The following is a 21,098-nucleotide window of genomic DNA, read 5'->3' as shown; positions in this document are numbered from 1 at the left end:
ATTATTATTTTTTAACTGCAATAATTAAGATGCATGGTATAGAATTTCAGTTTTAAACTTTCTGCTAGTTGCTAGTATTTTAAGCCGTATAATAATAATAATAATACTATAATAATATTATAATATAGTAAGTATAGCAAACGTATACCGTGAAGCAAATTAAAACAATAATATATTTTTATATTGTACAGCGTTTCTCATAAAATAAATGTACTGTAGTAATAATAATGTAATATTATTAAATTTATTAAATAACTATATTACTACATTTATTATATATACATACATATATCAAACATTACGTTGTATATTATTATTTTTATACATTGGCTTAATATTCCGTTATAGGAATGTTTACCTGCAGCTGTACATTAAATTGTAAATAGCAGTAAAAATGTGTATGAAATTATAAAATATCGTAATGGTTGAATAAGAAAAACTCACGGTAATTTGCAAATTGACTATGAAATAACGTTCATTATACATACATGTCAATATATGCACCAAATTATGTATATTTATATTCATAAAAAATACAACCGAAGCTCAATTTAATAAAATAGTTTTGATTATTTTTATTATACTTTACCTATTGTTTTCAAACTTTTCCAACGTAGCAGTTTATGGGTAATATATTTTTGTCAGCAATACGGAACTTAACAATACTATAGTATAATAAGAAAATTTGATGACTATATGTATATATTTTAACATAAATGGTAAGAGTAGAGATACCATCCAGTGATACCACCCAGTGATAGAACCCATATATGATGGTTATTATAGTATGTATTTATTTATAGTAAGTCTTCACCATTGACCTTTCAAACAGCATATTGGAGATATTATGTATAGTACAATAATAGTCTATAGGAACCACTTTATTCAATCATAATTAATATTGCAAATATTCCATCTTACACATTTTTTTTTTCGAGAGAGAAGGGTAACTGGAAACTTGCGTACCATTACTCCTCTAGTTACGCCAATAGACGTCTTGGAGGAGGATTTAGGCATAAAATAATATTTATATCTTAGTATCTTACTCGTGTATTATAAACAAAATTCCTACTATTTGAAAACGAGATCGCATTCCGAATTTTCCCGTACGTAAATAAACAACGTGACGCAAACTTGGTTTTAAAACAAAATAACAGGCACATTTTAGTATGCAGGTCTCGCGTGTTGATTATGTACTAAAATTTAAAACAACGCGATTCGCGGTATCTACGTCGCCACGTGATTCGTTATAACTTATGACTTTATGAGTTATGACTTATGACTAATGAGACATCAAAACACGTGAAAAACACTACGCTTACTAGTTTAATGACACTTATATTCGTATATAATATTATCATAACACACATAGCAATTATAAAAATATTTTAAGAGAAGTAGGAAAATTCAGTTACCTATGTGCTAAATTTGTATGACTTACAACGTCCCAATTTCAAACTATACATACTAATTATACATATATAACATACTATATACTATCTATATTCTATATATACATTATACATTTAATATGTATTTTTATTTTTGTAACCATTATACAATTTTTTATTACAAAAATTAACCAAGATTAGAGAACGTTTTATTAGATTTTTTGACGAGAAAATGCATTGCCTTTTATTGTTTATTCAATTTGAGCAATAATTGTAATATAAGCGCTCAACATCACTTAAGTATATAATTTATATAGTTATAATTAAAGCAAGGATTTCTATGCAATAAAAAAGTAAAGATACCTACGTAAATATTTATATTGGTAATCTTATCAAAATATGTATTATATAAAAATAATTTAAATTCAATATTTTATTTTTAAAAGATAATTTATTTACAATCTATACATTCATTATACAAGTTATAATAAGTAAGTCTGATGACGATTTTAACAATGACATTTAAAATTAAAGTAGGAACCTGACAAGTTTAAGTTAATATTATTATGATTTTAGCTGGTCCGTGGACGATTACCTTTTTAGTTTTCTGGGTATGAGAGTGGAAGATAGTTTGTTAATTAATGAAATGAAATACAAATGGAGTTTTAAATATAATTTTATGTAATGCGATTTAGCCATGTCTGCATAGGTAGGTTGATTTAAGTCTTCTTTAAGATTTTTGTTGGTTTTATATACCAAGAGACAGAAATAATTAAGTGAAGAAAAATGGATTGAAATACTTGCAGAGTTTCGGTGTTTGACAGATTTGTTGTCGGCCCAAAGTTGGATGCCGTAGATTTATACCGGACGAATTATTGATTTGTATATTGTAAGTTTATTTGTTAAAAATCGGTGACTTTAGTTCTATTGTATCCAATAATTTAAATTAGTAATAGTATTTAAATTGAATATTCATGCTTATCGATATACATATATTCTATATATATATATAATTTTTTTTTTTTTTTGATAAATTGATTGAATAAATTAATTAATTAAAATACCACTAACAAACGATATAAAATATAAAAATCTTAAGCAAACACTGTCAGGAACAGCCGGAAATGGCTAAAACTATGTATACATGTGAATAAGTGAGTGTGTGTGTATGGGTATTAAATCGTAAAATTTTTACCTTATCCGGATATGCCTAATTGCATTTCAAATATTAATATCCCGATTGCGTCCTAACTCACAAAACTCAGTTAATCAATGGAATAGAAATGCATTGCTATAAATAATAAAATGTATAAGATAATAATCTGATTATTTATCTAGTTTTAATAATTATTAAATACAGTATTTCTACCTACTTTGTACGGACACCAATATTAACGGCCGTAGCCTCGTAGGTAACCATTTTCAACCAAGAAAGTTTGGTTTCCATTTTCCTCCAAACATTTTTTTTTTTTTTTGTACTAAAATTATGACAATTTTCTTCAAATATTAAAATATAATTTACGTAAAACAAATTCAAAGTGATATTTTTTGTGAAATATATAGTATTCATACTCCAAAAGAATTTAAAGACTATAAAGCAAATAAACGACGTAAAACGAATGAAAATTAAATTATAAAATTTCAAAACCGTGAAACTAGGTGGTAATTATATAAAGTAATATAACCATTCATCTGTCTAAGATAAATGCTTGTCTTTTAACAGTTATTCATTTGTTTTGAAATTTCCTATAATAACAAAACATATACAGCGTGTCCCGTGAGAATTTACCCATTGCGATATCTCCTGAAATAATGAAAATATCATAATTTTGATTTTTTAATAAGTTTGACAAGGACAATAACTACAAATATTTGATGTTTTAATTTATTTTAATATTTTGATGAAAAAGTTAAAAAATATTAATTTTTTTATTTAGTTATTTTCAAAAAAATTGAAGATTGCCATTTTTTAGAGTTTATTTTCCTAAAAATATTGACGGTTTGACATTTTAATATCATTAATTTCCTGATTTTTAGTATTTTTTCTAATTTCGAAATAAACTACGAATTATTTAAAACGATAGTAGTTTCAATATATCAAACATGTGACTCGCATACTTGTACAGCCGCCAAAAGCTTTCAGTGTAATTCACAGTTTTTCTCGAAACTAAAAAAAATATTAAAAATTAGGAGATTAATGTAATTAAATTATCGAAACGTCAAAATTTTCAGAAAAAAGAAATTTACAAAATGGCTATTTTCAATTTTTTTTAAATAATTAAATAAAAAAATATATTTTAAACTTTTTTACCAAAACATTAAAATAAATTAAAACATGAAATATTTGTTGTTCTTGTCCCTGTGAAACTTATTAAAAAATCAAAATCAAGATATATCTATTATTTTGGGAGATATCGCAATGGGTAAATTCCCACGGGACATCCTGTATGTTTGCAATTTATTTAATTTATATTATATACTGATATGTCAATAAAAAATTAGAGGAAAATTGACAGTTGAAGAAAACTGTGTCTAATTTTTAAAAGAATCCCCACCTTCCCAGTCTTTTCCTTAGAATGACCCAGGTTTTCGTGACACAATAAAGTACAACATTCTCAATCTCAATCGTGTTTCCCTTAATCCCTATTCATTTAATTTAGTTATATTACACATCATAATAGTAGTACGATTGTTGTTTATAGCTAGCTAGGTGTGTACTGCACTGTGTACATAAAATAACGTTTCACTTATTTAAAGTTTAGTAAAATATGGTAATTTGTTTATGTATACAATGTACATAGACCATATTTTCTACGTGGATACGTTCCGACGTTCATGATTATTGTATATGTGCACCTGCTTATACGGGTATCTACGTATTTATTATACGAAGAGCTGTTAAAAATCAATAAAAAATATTATTTGGTAGGTACTTAACAGTTTATTGCTGTTGACCATATTATTTTGGTGACCTTTCAAAATACATCATCACCGTTGGCACTTACTCACATTTGTACCTATATATATATATATATATATAACGGACACAAACGCGTCATTACATTATACCTGCGTTGACATGCGTGTAGTTAAGTTTTAAAATAACGTTATTATATGCTCACGCGTGCACGGCCGTATACGTTATGGACCGACAACAGACAACCATCGACGGCGTCGGTCATTGGGTCGTCGGGGGATCTTCCGCAACGGTCATCACAGCCGCATTAGGGCAGTCTGCGTTTGATTTGATCGAGTGCGCGAATAGGTATACGTGTGTGTGTGTGTGTGTGTGTGTAAGTGCGTGTGTGTGTGTGAATGTGTGTGTGTATGTGTGTGCTCGGTTACGGGTCATTTAGTTGACGTATCGTAGCACAGGTCAACGAGCAAATACCGTCAGCGGCGGCGAGTTTTTAATTAATGACGGAAATGGTGACTTTATAAGACTACAACTTACACTTCTGCGATGACGACGACTATAGAAACATAGACGGAACATTATTATTATTATTGTTATTTCGTGCCCTTCTCCCGGGAGGGAAGTGATGGCGACGGTAGTACAGTGACTACTATATAGTATAATGGTAGATATCTATAAAACAGTTGTAGTAATAGTAATAGTAATAGTAATAGTAGTAATAGTAGTACTATAGTAGTAGTAGTAGTAGTAGTAGTAATGGTAGTAGTAGTTCGAGTATAACGCTGTGTTTAGAAGAAGAAAAAGAAGAAGAAGAAGAAGGAAACGTGGTGAAAGATCTGTTGTGCCAGCGCGCGGCAGTGGATTGAGGTTAACCTCATTCGTTCGTTGGCACAGACCGCGGCACCATGTCCGAATCGCGTGAGTGAACCACAGTGGTTTCGCCGACAATTTTACGATTTAATACACATATAAACGCACGCGCATATTCACATGTATACACAATTTTAAACATTTCCGGTTGTTCCCGACAGTGTTTGCTTAAGATTTTTATATTTTATATCGTCTCCGTGCGGTTTGTTTGTCGTATGTATTTTGTTTAAATTTTATATCATTTTAAATCCCTTTAACTGTTTTTGAATTTAATTTGTTTTTCTTATTGTGCGTAAGTTTAATATGTTGTGAACTCTGTACGAAATGTTCGGCGTGTCGCAGGATTACGAGCTCGTTGTTTACTCGATCGTCGTAGTGTCAGTTTAGATTTTGGATTTATTGTGGAATTTATAAACCCGTTATAATGGCTACGAAGCGCAAGAAGCTCTTGCCCGCCAGAACTCTGGCCCTGTTGCTGGCCAGCTTATTTGTTTTTGACTGTTTAGCTTTAAGTGAAGGTGAGTGAATCCATCTATTATTTTAGTAATTATTTAACTATATTTTTCTATTTGTCCGGTTACATATAATTTTCCAAAATATGAATATAGTATGAATTATATGTTTTTACTATGGATATTAGATATGTAAATACATATTATTAGTGATAACTATTTTCTATAGCAATCTATATTATCATAATCGACGCATTTAATGTCAATATCTCGCAGGGTTTTATTATCTTAAATTAAATTAGTTGCTTTTTTTAAGCATTTAATAGTTTTATAGAATCAACTTACTAAAGTCATAAACTATTTTATTAGCTTTGAGCTTCGAAACGTAAGCTAGGTATATATTAAATATATCTTTAAAATACTTGTCCATTTTTTGATTTTAAATATATTAGAAATATATACGATAATATTAATCAATTTAAATATTTAAATTTTCATTATTGTTCTAAACCCTTAGAGGTTTTGTTAAAAAAAAGCAGTCATTAGCACATAATTTAAGTAGGTATTATAATCTAATCTATGGAAATTGATACTCTTTTTTGCTTCTAAAAAAATTGTTTTTTGACAAAATCAAACAAATTATAACAATTATAATTAATATCTCATAATGCTTATTATTATTTTTTGTTTTGATACGCAACGGTATTCATAGTGACATTTAAACTTGCGTTAAAGTCACTAAAAGTCACGTCATAGTCATTTATTTTTCTCCATTGACTGATATTTGTATAATGTAAATTATAACATTTCTGCTTTAATTCCGGTGATCAGATAAAATATGTATAAAAGTCCAAATTCATAACTCGCGATTTACTCGTTTTTCGTCTTCCCTTTCTTTTGAAATGATATATTATTACCATTGTTCGGTGTATTCTATTGGAGCGCCGCCGGGGCGCTATGGTAAACGATATATACATATTATATACCTACACGAGATGAACAATAGCGAACAGTAGACGACGAAGGTCGGATACTATTTGAAACAAATTAAATACAATGGGAATATAAAAAAAAACATTTAAATTGAAAAACATACTTTCATTCGTGTACAAATAATAATATTAGGTTTTTCATTAGCATAATATTCCGATCATAATGTACAGTGTTGTACGGTAGATGCTTTTTTTTATAATATGCTGCTTACGAAACCACAGCCATTGCTTGTTTTCCACTATTGTTTTTCCACCACAATGCTGACTATAGGTGTTTGCTAACAGTTATCAGACCGTCTATTATATTATATTATCGTCGAGGAGATGATACTTATATCTTTGTACCATTATTGGCAATGATGATTATCACATAATCAGTTGCAAGTGTGTTATCTATGTAAAAAAAAACTTATATTTTGGAGCGCCGTCAGTGTTTGTCACGTACTGAAAAGTAAAAGTCCATTGTATTGTTAATATTATTATTATTGTAATCCAAATAATAGTGGTCAAAATTAATTAATCAAAATGAAATTGTGAACTGCGTATACACGAGCTGATCCAGGAAGAGTTATTTTGCGATAGGGCGTTGAAGTCTCCGCGTACATAACGTAATTGCAGCAGCCTCCTCCATGCGTGTTTTGTTTCTCATTTTTTTTTTTTATCGCATAAATACTTTCTACATATGAATATGATTTTATTACGTCTATACACGAATCGAGGCATGTGTATATATATAATAGCATTCGTATTTCAGTGATAGAATTTTCGTGTTTAAAAATTGTATCCCCCGTTGGCGGCGAAAGTGGTTGCGCATATTATATTCCCGACGGCTATTTTAATGATCCTCATACCGATTCACCAATACATAGAAAAAACTCGGGGTCAACTCTAGGAGACCAAAATTATTACAATTTTTATTCGTCACCTAAAACGACATATTATATATTTAATACAATATTTGAATTATTGATTTATTTTCGATAATTTGAATTAATACGTAATGATATAATTCTATATGTGTATTATAGTGAAGTGAAATTTAAATTCGTATTTAATGACATTGCAACTATAATACTATGAATTTAATACTATATACTTATATAGTGTATAATATACTGTTTGTAATCGATATAGTATTTTATTGTCAAATTTCACGTCCCAAAATACTTATCAAACGAATAAAAACAGATCAATGTACCCAATTGGTATTTTTTTTTTGTGACTGTATTCTCGATGTAAAAGATACTGAACCTGTTGGCGCGACCAGCCATAGCGGTTCCAGGTGAAATCCGCCGGAGACGTTAGACAGTTTTGTGAGAACTCATACACCTCGTTAGTTTATAGTCTCTCCTCTCCCCTCCCAACACCCCAATCAAACACACGTGTCGTTTGAAATTTAAATGTACACTTAACATACAATCATGAAATAAAATTAAAAAAAGAACCTGCAACAAGTAATTTAAGAAAGAATATTTAACGGATCACGCGGTGAACCTATATAAATGTTAAAAGTCTTGCCAAAAAATGTACAATAATATGGATTACAGACTACTGCAGTTGAGAATAAGAAAAAATGTCAAATATATTTAGGTACATATATTCACAATCACGCAAATAATATTATTATAATATGCTTTTTGCGTACATATACATATGCACATCGTTTTTCACGATTCCGTTGAAGGCGCCCATTACGATGAGTTACGACGGTGACGATTCTCGGTCAATGCGATTCGTGGGGAATAAAAACGAATAATAAAAAAAAAAAAAAACGAGATGCAAAAAAAATAATAACTTTAATAATAATACGGAAAAGAAGAAACAGATTTGTCCGGGAAAGAAGATTTGGCGGTTTTGTCGAGAAGACAATGTGGCACAACGACGGGTGTAAGAAGGGGAAAATAATCGCCGGATGACGGCGGTGTATGGTCGTGGGTTACCACGAAGCAGCGACGGCGAGTCTGACACAATTCCTCAGGCCGGCCGGAGCCGGAAGCCTCCGAGCAATACTATACACGACTACCAGCCATTACTAGATATATTATTATTATTTTACGCACAGATACGAAAACCAGTCGGACCACACTCGATTTTCGCGCTATCGTTCTTTCTGGTGGCGGCGAGTCGAAAGTATGTATATATATATATATTATATATACTATGCGTAAAGTATAAATATATATAATACAACATCCAACTGATATATATATATATGTGTATTGTATGTAGGTACCGACTATATATACTTATATACGCCTATACAATAATATACATCATATATACATATATCCGTCTGTGCGCCGAAAAATTTTCAAAGACACGTGTTATCCGTTTACCATTTGATGTCAGCTGTTGATGTCGCGGGTCGAATGCAACGGATCCAATAAATGTTTACAATAACAAATCGCGATAATACAATAATACACGCGTTTGAGCATAATGATATTATTGCGGCGTTTATAACTATAACTACAAAAGTACCTGCGTAGTATATTGCAGTAGCCCGCAGGGAAGACTGCCCACGAGAAATTCAACGCCGCCTGTGTAAGTCTTATTATTATATATATACACACGCAAGCACAAGTATATATATTATGTTTTATGTTAATGTCTCGTAGCGTGCATTATATATATATATATATATGTATGTATGTATAAATAACTTATAGGACAGTATATTATGTTAATATACAGATATAAGAATTAAACGTTTTCGAAAAATGTGCGGAATGGTGTCAGATCTATTTTCAAAAATGTTGTTGGCGCCGCGGCAGTGCAGTGCGGGGTGTTCGAATTTACTGAGACGAATAACTTGTACAGAAAAAATGTAAATATTAAGGAATATAACAACAACAAATAGTGAATAAATTACGACATTTTTTTACTATCAAATTTCTATACAACGTACCGATTACCGTCAGTGTTAAGAGGCATTTCGGCAGTATATAATGTAAAGTATACGTACTGCATAATATATACTACGATATGATGAAATCGTTCGCGGAGACAAACCGACAATGCGGTTTTTTCAAAGTCTACGAACGTCGAACCATAATTACCATTCCTGCGTGTATATTACGGTCGGTTCTTCGCATATTACGTGACGACAAAATTATTGGTTTGCGAATAGAAAACAAAAATTGCATTACACAATGTCGTCGTCGTCGTCGTGTCTTTAATACAATTAAACAAAAAATACGAAACACGACAGCAGTGCATTGTGGATAATAACGCTATATTATGTGCTTTCGGCTTGGACGTTATAACCATTTTTCATTCTTATTGTCGATAGCCGTATGCCGCGAACGCCTGACAATTAAACAATATGTCGTAACCTCCATAGTATAGCCGCCTTATATATAGGTACGCGAACGACCTACATTTTCGTGTACAAATTTTTTTTTCTTTTAGAGTGCGTATCTCTGATTGAGATCGTTCCGGGATAGATAAAATCGTAATCGCAGTAAATCCGGAGTTAATCGTCACAAACCACTTCAATAATAAGTAATAACAGTCGTCATCACCGCCGTTTGACAAATGGCGCGTATACTTACCGCACATAATATTATTATAACACGGAACGTCCGCCGGATTTCGTGTGGTTTTCCGCCGAGTTCACCTCCCATCGCGGCGGCACTCAATATTATCCAAATACGCCGCGGGTCGCAGACGTGTGCGATTTTCGTCACCGAGAACTACCTAATCATAATCGCAATTCGTAACAGACGACATGACACCACCGTCACTCGACAATTGTATACGATATATTGTAGTACGTATAACAGTTCGTATGATAAATAATAAACATTTATTATTATCGTATGCAATGCGAGTGTGAGAGTGAAAGGAAAACAGCATTACATAGATATACTATTACATATACCGGTTAGACGTTAGACGGTGCACTGTTATATTATAATTTAATATTTATCACTCGAAATTAGATATATATTTTTGAAAACCTCGTTTGTGCAAAAGTGAACGACTGAACCACAATCCCCGCGATCGATTTTCCATTTTTGTATGTGTACACTTGTAGATACCAAACAACCTTGATGTGATCGCCATAATGAAATTCTCGTTTGCGTACCGTCGTGGCGCATAACATAATGACATAATAAACGCATTATAATTAGATGTTATTGTTGTACCTAAATATTATCATCGAACAGCGGGCGTTTCGATCTCACGACGTCGTTTATCGGCAAATCGATTATTGAAAAATACTTTTACCGAAAACGCCGTCATCCTGCACATACACACTACATACTTCTCGATGTTCATCGATGACACGCAGAGTTACAGTAAACACAATATTTCCTTTCCATCTCGATGGTTTTCTTGTCACGGTTCCACTAAATAGGAACGCATACGGTGTCATTTATGTGTGTATAAATATACAGATATGTCATGGCTAATATTTGATATTCATAAAATATAAAAAACGACGTTCAATATCTGTCCTACCTATTCAATATAATATAATATGCATTCAAGCATTTCAAGCTATGTATAATAATAATAATAATAATAAAGGTGACAAAATGAGCATAATATATCATTATTATTATTAAAGTCGTCCAATCGGCTAATGGCAGGAGCGACAGTCGACAGTTATTTTTGACTATCGATTTTCTAAATGATTTTCAAACCGAAACTCGAAAAATGAACACACGCCACACTTTTACTATTTCTTCGTCGGTGGTCAATCGAATTCCGACCACTCAGATCAAAATATGAAACATCGGTAAATCTTGGACCGTACGTAGTTTCACATCTAAATACGACGCGACAGCTAACGTACAGTGTTGGATTTACTCGGTTTGCCTAGTACGATACACTATTTATGTACGTATAGGTTGTAAGTACCATACATTACGACTGCTCGTTGTAATCATGCCGGATCAACATTCACATCGTATAATGATATTTGCACATCCACGTCAAATTGAAAGAATGATCGATTTTTGTACGTACACGATATTCTGTTATAACATAACTGATTTCGGTAATTGGACGAGCTGTACATGGTATGCACTGTACCTACTACGGTGTACAAGGCACACAATTTAATAATAATAATAATAATAATAATAATAATAATAATATATGTATACGACATCGTATATTTTACGGCGTGGTTAATCGATGCGCGGTAAGAAGAGACTAGGTAGCGGAAACAATTTACACACCACGTTTAAACGACTTGTTACCTATATATACATGAATATGTGATATATATTATTATGCATGTCAATTATGTGATTCTTGTCAGCTGCAGAGCCGCGGGAGATATATTGTTCGGACCGCGACGAAAGCGTATACTGTATACCTACACGGCGGCGTCGTTGAACGAAATGTATTGTTATTATTATCATTACAACAGTATTATAATAATAATACGAGTATATTATAAAATAAAAGTCGACGAAATTTCAATGGTTTTCCGGAAAAACAGTGGCGCTGCAAAATCGTGTGAACAAATTCGGTTTTCACATGTCCATAACACGATGATGCGCGTGTTTACTGCCGATCACTTTTCATTTCACTTTTCAGACGAATAAAAAAAAATTAAAAGAAAAAAAAGAAATTATACTAATAATACTACTACTGTTAATATGACATTCGAAATACTGCAACACCTACCTATGCCGAATAAGTATACAGTGAACATTGGGACAAGTCATCAGTGACTTGAAAAAAAAAACCATCCGTGTACCTTATGCGTAAACATACTTACTGAATCAAATTATATGTATACAATATATGTGTTATATCGTTGGGAAACCAAAGCCCCGCGATCGAAGAAATAATCAGACGGCGTGGGACGTGGCGCACGAAAATCGAATCAAAAGCGCATTGAAACCGCGTCGCTCGTCGGACGACCGATTTGCATAAATTTATACTGATACATTATAACACGAAAACACGCGTGTGGCCCTCGTCAAAGCTGGTTCACACGCTTCGAGCGATATAGTACTCGCGGCTGCGGCTGTTTTCGTCGCAAAACTTACGCGTTGTATCTGTATAGCAGATGTGGGCGAAAAACGTGACAGCCGCGGACGGTACAGCAGTATTAGCACGCCGCTGAATTGACGGTTTCATTTTTCAAGTCGCGCACATTGAAGATATCCATCAGCCGTGCACCGCCATGTCTCGTCGTTATTATATACGCGCCTACGTCGTCATATGCATATAACATATGTATAATGCGCTTAAATACCTGCCATTTGTGTTGTGCGTTGTTCTTTTTGCTGCGTGTCTACATTATAATATGACTCTATACTTCACGACACCGTTACGATATTAAATTTTGTTTTGAAAAACGTTTTAGAAAACCCCTTAGACGAAAATCCTAAACTCGCGTCCATGTTTTGTGCGCCTACGCATATACGATAAGACAACCATTTTTACTCAAATATCGCTGGCAAGAAAAAAAAAGACAAAATATAAAACATAATATCGAAGACGTTACAGCAGAGTAGTATTATTGGTATTATTATATATCATAATTGGTGCTCGCTTGTTAGGTTGAATACAATTTTGTGCAGTTGGTTTCGAAAACCAATTTGAACATCGCTTCTGTATTTAACATAATAATAATAATAATAATAAATACGTACAACGAAGGACTCTAGCGACCTCGACGGTAATGGTTAAGTGCGTTTGGAGCTGATATATATATATATTGTATTATATGACTTGTACCATACGTGTATATATATAAATTTATATGCATATATATTTATGTTATTTATACTTGCGCGTAGCTGAACTGATAAGCCATTGGGCAACACGCATCGTATTTTAATATATATTATATTATTATTATAATGCATCATACCGGGTCCGGGTGTTTCAAGGTTTGTCGAGTGTGTTAACGACAAACTGGATTGTCCTATATTTATAAGTAATAACTATTATGTAGGTGTATATATTATATACAAGACTGCAGTATTATAAGTGTGGCGGCTAGCGCGCAAACGACAAAGTTTGAAAGTGATTACATAAAATATTATTAAATGCAAACTAATATCTCCGACACACTCGATCAGAGTACATACAATATACATATATTATAATAAACTATAATATTATTATGACGTTATACGTATATGATGATAATATAATATATTATATTATAGTAGCCGGTGGGTACCACATTTTTAGCTCGACGTTTAATCTTTCAACCGTTTATTTATTAATTTAATCGTTTTGAATAATTGTATAAACGCATCCTGAAATTGGCAGCCAGCTAATAATGATTTCACAAAACGCGCGTTAATTATTCGGGCGTCGGCGACCCGAACACGACATCGAATGCAACCAGTTTTCAAGACCTGTCGATCGTTTCGCACTGTGAAGAAAGTGTAGGTCGTAGCCGGTATCTAACATCTCACATACGCTGGAGTACCGATATCACTCAGTGTACGAGCAAAACAGTGCGATTTCTTCGCAGTATCGATGATGCGTCGACTTGCTCACTCGACAGTTATGCCAAATACAACGATATTATTTACTACGCGAATACGGGTAGTTTGGGTATATTATACCTGTATAGTGTGCTGGGTTCTCGGCGTACCTGTACTATTGTACTCCATGCAGTTCTGTCGATAAACGGTCGGCGATCTCGACTGACAGTGGAAAGTTTTGCTCGGTGGCAAGCCCATGAAACGACGACGTGCCCACTTATGGGCAGTCACCTTTTTGTTTTCACACGAACGTCTAAAATACAATCACACAGCACATAATATACAATATATATATTATATGCACCGTATTAAGAACCGGCAAATTTGTTCGTAAGAAGTCTAACAAGAACGACCGGTCCCGCCCTTTTACATAACGATACAACCCTGGCCAGACCACGCCTGTAAATGGGTTTTTGTACATAACATATTATTATAAATATATAACGCACAACAACTAATAGCTGTATCTCCTAATAATAGTAATAATTATTGCAACCTGTGCAAATAATTGTCGATCGGACAAGACGTATCTGATTGCTTTGTACACACCTGTTGTCAAGTATACTATTATATTATATTGTTTTTATATGGACATGACATTTTGTGAAGAAAAAAAATCGACGCAACTACACGCCAAAATAATATATATAATATACCTTTATTGCTAGACATATGCAAACACTGATCTAATTGAAAAGTTGTAAACAGCAGAGGATATTGGTTCACAGATAAAATAAAATAATATCTGGCCACGACTTCTATTACATAGATATTTTCATAACAATGCCGTGTGCGGCTATTTACACTTTACCGCTGTAACCACATATGAATACAATTATAATATTATTATGTTTAAAAGCAATTTTACTTTCAATAATACGTAGGAAACGTTTTTAATAACATTGTTTTTGTACAAAATGTATGTCCTTTTTACATTTTTTTTTAATTTAAAAATTATTATTCGTTTGAAATTTATAAAAACGTTCCATTTTATAAATAGTGTATAACATCTATTTTAATATTTGTAGAATATTTTTATTTTATCCAATTATTTTTACATAAGTGAACTTTCTATAATGTTGTTAAGACGAAACACGATTATCATGGTAATTATATAGTTGAAAATAATGTTTATGTATAGACATAAATATGAGCAAGTCATCAATAAACATAATATCAAATGTTTTTTTTTTTTAAATTCTTCAACAAAAAAATAATTATTACTAGGTATATTTACTAGATATTATATTATGCTTTAATGGTGGTATCCACTTTTGTGGTATTTCGAGACGATTATAACTATATTATATCTCGTATACAGATATCACAATTTATTCACTGATATGAATTAATTTTAAAATTTAATTCTATATAAATGTTTTTTTTTTTTGTTTTTCGATTAATAATTAATTTTTTATTTCTTAGTAATTTTGAGATGTGTGTAAAATATATACTAACAAAAATATTATTATTAAAAACATATTGGTACCATGACTTTTCTACGTAGGTATAATATTGGTACCTATATAGTACTACAACTAACCTTTTATTATTGTTGGATAAATTATTGAAATATCGTGATTGTGTTCACCTTGATCACAATATTATAAATACAATCGTACTCATAACAAAATAATTGGTCATTGATTCTAAACCAAGAGAACCGTTAAAGAAGGTCAAAGCATAAAATATTGTCTAGCTTTCGTCGAATTCCATGTGTGGTCGGTTATTATACGTGGGTGTGTGTAGTAAAATATAATGAATATCGGTCTCCTCTTGATCGTTCCGAGTGACCATTAACAATTTTTTTCTTAACATACCTATTACGGGCTAGGTACATCACCCAAACAAGCGTTGATCGGAGAAATCTCCACGTTTGTCCGTATGCTTACGCGCCGTGAAACACAATCCAACTAATAATAATAACAAGAAAACGAAATCAACATAATATATAATGACGATCAAATTCCATTTGTTACTTTCATCGTATTCTTGACCGTCATCATTGTCAGCGTCCTTTCCCTCGAACATATATTGTAATTACATCATCCATCATCATAATTTTACTGATACCGGGTTACCTATATGTATAGACATATATTTATATTATATCGTATATATTATAACTTATAAGCATCTACTACATATGTGTACATTATATATTTCGGTTTTTTGTTTTTTTTTCTCGTCTCGAATAACCGTTTAGACAGTTGGATGGATTTACATCTTTATTATCGTCGGATTATCTGTTCACACTATAAGAAATAAATATACATATCATAATACTTACAGAAAAAAATAAAATATTCAAAAATATATTACATAATAACAATAATGATATAAACCACATGAAATATAATATTTTCAAATAAAGTATGAATTGTTTAACATTAATAACTCATAAGTTATAATATTATACCTACAGGTATATGAATTGATCAAAACAGTTCGATGATTTGAAAACGACACCGTGCGACAGAATGTCGAGTGTCTGTATGTATCATTATACATTTATACAAACATAAACCACATTATTATATTTATTACACTCAATACAATGCGTTTTTTTACGCTAACTCGATCGGACTACGGTTCGTCGATTAAGCGCTACGAAATAAATTTTACTTTATTTGCTTTTGGAGCTATTCTAGAATCTTATCCCATACACCACCGCATTCGCGTATTGTAAAACAAACCGCAGCGGAAACAATAGCGTCACCACACACACACACACACATACTTATTATATATTATGTATATTTTTTGACGTCGACTTATATCGTGCAAACAATACAACATAGGTAATAGCTAATAGGTTAGGTATGTTATATATAATCTAAAATAATATATACTTTATTACAAGCCAAGCGCTCTGTGGCCATAAGGTCAAGTTCGAAACGTGTGATGAAACGCCCGGTTGTGGCTTGTATTGTTATGTATACGATCTACTCAAGCGCGTTTGTGTGTGTGTGTGTGTGTCGGGTCGGGTCGCGGTAGCGCATTTAGAACTTTCTACCGTGATCGCGACGAAAGCAAGAGTGACTACAGAGAAAGTCCCACCCATGATAATACTTCATGTCGATCCGGTGCGTACCTATATTACATGAATGTTTTTAATACATAGGACACGTATAAGGGCTGCCGACCACAACTGGTTATTATTTTCATTCCGACAGAAATGATTTCTAACCTAGTCCCGGACACGTAAGCGTACAAAATAAGGGATGCAGTCTGCATGTATAAATCGTATAATTGAGATATCAGTGATGTAATGTAATGTTGTTGTAAATTTCCTAAACAAGTGATTCACGCAGAGTCTGTGATTGTTATTTGAAAAAAAAAATGTTTCTACACGTCGTAATTCTCAAAAGATTATATAGTAAGAAAGTATAATATATATTTATATAAATAATATCCAAAAAATAAACGCTTTGAATAAATTCTTGATTACAATATACATTATATTATACGGGTGATGTTAATATGTTATTTTTAGTCCTCCCTCTGATATTTTTTCATTAAAATTAAACCTAATTTAGATATTTGCCATTGGCCTCATAATTTTCAATTATACACTGTACACAATCTAACAATATACCTACACAAACATTTATTTAAATATTTCTGTATAGGTCAAATGTGTTGCAAATTACACACTCAATATAACTATTGTGCGCCAATATATTATAGGTATACACGTGCATTTCTAATAGCTTACAGTAATTATACAATGCTGATCGGCTGTATATTATATATCATATTGATAGGATATGTACGATCATTATAACACTACTTGTTATATACGAATATAATATACATAAAATAGCGTGACTTGACTGATTGGTTGTCTGCCTGATTTATAATTGCCTATAGTCAGAATCGCTGAAGTTATGAATGTAAAATTTGGACAGTAGTTTCGTTAGACCCACTAAGAAGGATTTTCCAAAATGCATTCTCTGAAGAGGTAAAAAGGTGTAAAAAGAGGTAAAAATGAAAACATTATTTCTTGGTCGGAAGTCTTTTTTGAAATTTATCATACATACTTTATAATAGTCACTATATAATTGTACACAATATTAGACGTGTATTTAAATTTGATCAAAACCATTCAAATGACTGTTAAAAATATATGTAGTTTTAATTTAACGGAGTCGAAGACAGAGTAAATCTACTAGCATTATTTAATTTGTCGTGGTCAACGCCGTGCGATCCCAGCCGCACTGTAGCTGCAGACGACTCGATTCGGACGAGATACGTGTCACACGCTCCACGAAATAATATAAAATATGTTATTATTATGTATAATGTAATAATGTGTCGTATAACCTCGTTGGTCATTACTGGGTTCAGCGGACCGCTGGAAATTGATTCGTTACATATAAATACACATATGTATATCGACCACGGGGGCACGTATATACAATGTATATTATACATGTATTTTAACATAACGTATCTATATTAAGTATCATACGACACGATATTGCCTATATTACCTATAGTATATTATATATTATTGAGTGTGGTGTCTGACCAAATTCGCCGACTTGTCCGGCGGAATCGATTCCAAAAATAAAAGCCATCGCGTTGATTTTCCACACCGTAATACGACCATACGAAATCGACGTAAACCGTTGGGGCGACAGCGGGAGTTGATCGCGCGAGCCCGTCAGTGCTGTATGGCCGACGACCGTACAATATATAATGATATAGTCGGGCACGGCCAGACGGATTTAGCAATTATATTGATATAATATAATTATGAAAAAATAAAAAAAAATTGTCGGAATATCGTCGGGACCGAAAACGGCGGAGTTTTTTGTGTTTCGTGAATCGGATTCGTATACCTATGTAACCGCGATGCGTCGTGTTTTAAAAATTATAGACATTAATAATAATTTTCTGTCCGTCCGTCGTGTGTGAGCAACGAAACGACTCGATCGACCGCACACTGTATATTGATATGATGAGATTATGATGAGATTCGTCAACCCCGCGGTTCGTGCGGTAGTCGATTACAGACAGTGGGCCGCGGAAAACGTTCGCCGCCACGACGACGATGCTCCTCTCGCGTACTTGCCGTACAACAACCGTGTAATAACGATATTATTATACGCGGCTGACAGCCTCGAATCGCATAATAATAATAATAATGATAATGATGCTGATGATGATGATGATGACGATGTTCTCCTCTGCGTCCGCGTGCTACAATGTCGTTTATATAAAAGCGCACTTTCGCCCACGATTTCTTGACGAGACCACCCCTACCCATGATCCAATCCGCGCGGCATATGTTATTAATCACTATATTATAATATATATACATATATAGAGAGAGAGAGACACTCTATACTTTGGACCGCAGTGCGTTATGATCGAAACGTATTATAATATTATAAATTTTAATGGGAACCGTCTTCGTATATGTATATAGGTACACATGATAGCGCGTACGGCTTATAATACAATAATAATATATTCCCACACGTGTATTACAGTATGCATACGATCATACCACACGTTTGTTACGTGCGCGCCGCGTCTCGTTTGTTTCTCCGCTGTCAGCGTCCATTTCTGGTATACGCGCACGGGCGAATTTCAAACCGGTATCGCGTTATTATCGTATTATGTACAGATATTATTATCATTATTATTATTATTATTATTATTATTATTATTATTGTATCCCGATACGAAAGTGAAACCGATCACCCAAAGGGTTAATAAAAAAAAGCTGTCAGCCAGATCCGGGTACGCGATATCATTGCCGCGGAGCTTCGTACGACCGTGCCTATTTAATAATAATATGTGATACGCGTCGGCGGACAATATTATAATAATAATCGTTAACACGACGACGAGTCGCGGAGATATCGGAAAGTGAAATTTATAATATGACGCCGTAATCCGTAAATAATAAATTATTTAAAAAAAATTTGTAATCGCATACTCGGTGAACCGTCGTAATAAACATAATATCTTATAAATAAATTATTATAATCAGACTATATTGGAGTGGCCGAGTTCGCTTTTTAATAATGTATGGCATTATAATTTATACAATATTACTTTTGGTCTTATGTGCGTATAGATAATATTTTAGTTATCCACTATTTCCCCATAACACTGTTCATAATACACGGCGCTAGTGATATGTCCGGTTCTTGTTAACAAACATTTTGTCGGATATAACGTGAGGAGCGGGGAGGGGGCGCTACTGTGCTGCACTTGAACTGGTTCGCGCGCGAAAAGTTTAAATTGTATTTTTCATTTCCGTTGCCCGTGCGAACAGAAACCAATCCCATCATAACACAACGCGCTCGTGTGTGTGTATGTTTTTTACGTCAATTAAAAACGTCGTACGATGCACAGAGGAAATGTTTTACATTTAATTCTTGTGGGTCAAGGTGTTGCCGGTAACGGTTATTTTGTCCGTCTATTCGTCTGTTTATTTGTTTGTTTGTTTATTCGCCAATTTTCCGTTCGGCGAGCAACGCGCACATGTCGTCCATAATATTATATTATATACGCACGGTAAAGTTGTACACGCGTTAATATTGTTGCGGCAGGCGGAATATAATTAACCGAATGAAACCAGTTATAGCCTACGATTGTACATCGTCTGCAACCGTACGCGTGTCCGTGCGCCGAATTTTTTTTATTCAATTTTATTATCATAATCGTACCCATCGTATTCAAAATTTATTAATAGCTACTGATGTCCGTACCATTATAATGTGTTCACGTTACGTATACATAATATTATATGATAGCTATACGCTACTATATCCGACAAACAATTGGAAGATCGTTTATACGCGAGACAGGTAGCAATAAGATAGTATACGGAATAATGCGACCAGAAACGAACATTATTTTTTTATCCGTTTCTGTAATGTGAACGTGCAGTCTAGTAAGACATAACCGGTCGCGTTTTAATACGAAGTGATTGTGTGAACAATTATTATTATTATTATTATTATTATTATTATTTGAACATA

General features: G+C 32.8%; 1 protein-coding gene across 2 annotated transcripts in view; it reads left to right on the top strand.

The window, feature by feature from the left end:
• The first annotated feature begins 5,181 nt into the window (after nt 1–5,181).
• LOC113553081 (mucin-17) overlaps nt 5,182–21,098 on the top strand; it is a 76,594-nt gene continuing 60,677 nt past the window's right edge. For both annotated transcript variants that reach the window (XM_026956227.1, XM_026956225.1), the window contains exon 1: nt 5,182–5,696. In XM_026956227.1, the coding sequence (XP_026812028.1) occupies nt 5,603–5,696 (94 nt within the window). In that variant the 5' untranslated portion in view covers nt 5,182–5,602. The remainder of the gene's footprint in view (nt 5,697–21,098) is intronic.

This window comes from Rhopalosiphum maidis, chromosome 2 (assembly GCF_003676215.2).
Source record: "Rhopalosiphum maidis isolate BTI-1 chromosome 2, ASM367621v3, whole genome shotgun sequence".
Taxonomy (NCBI): Eukaryota; Metazoa; Arthropoda; class Insecta; order Hemiptera; family Aphididae; genus Rhopalosiphum; species Rhopalosiphum maidis.
Note: the sequence above shows the minus strand (reverse complement) of the source record. Positions and strands in the feature narration are given on the sequence as shown.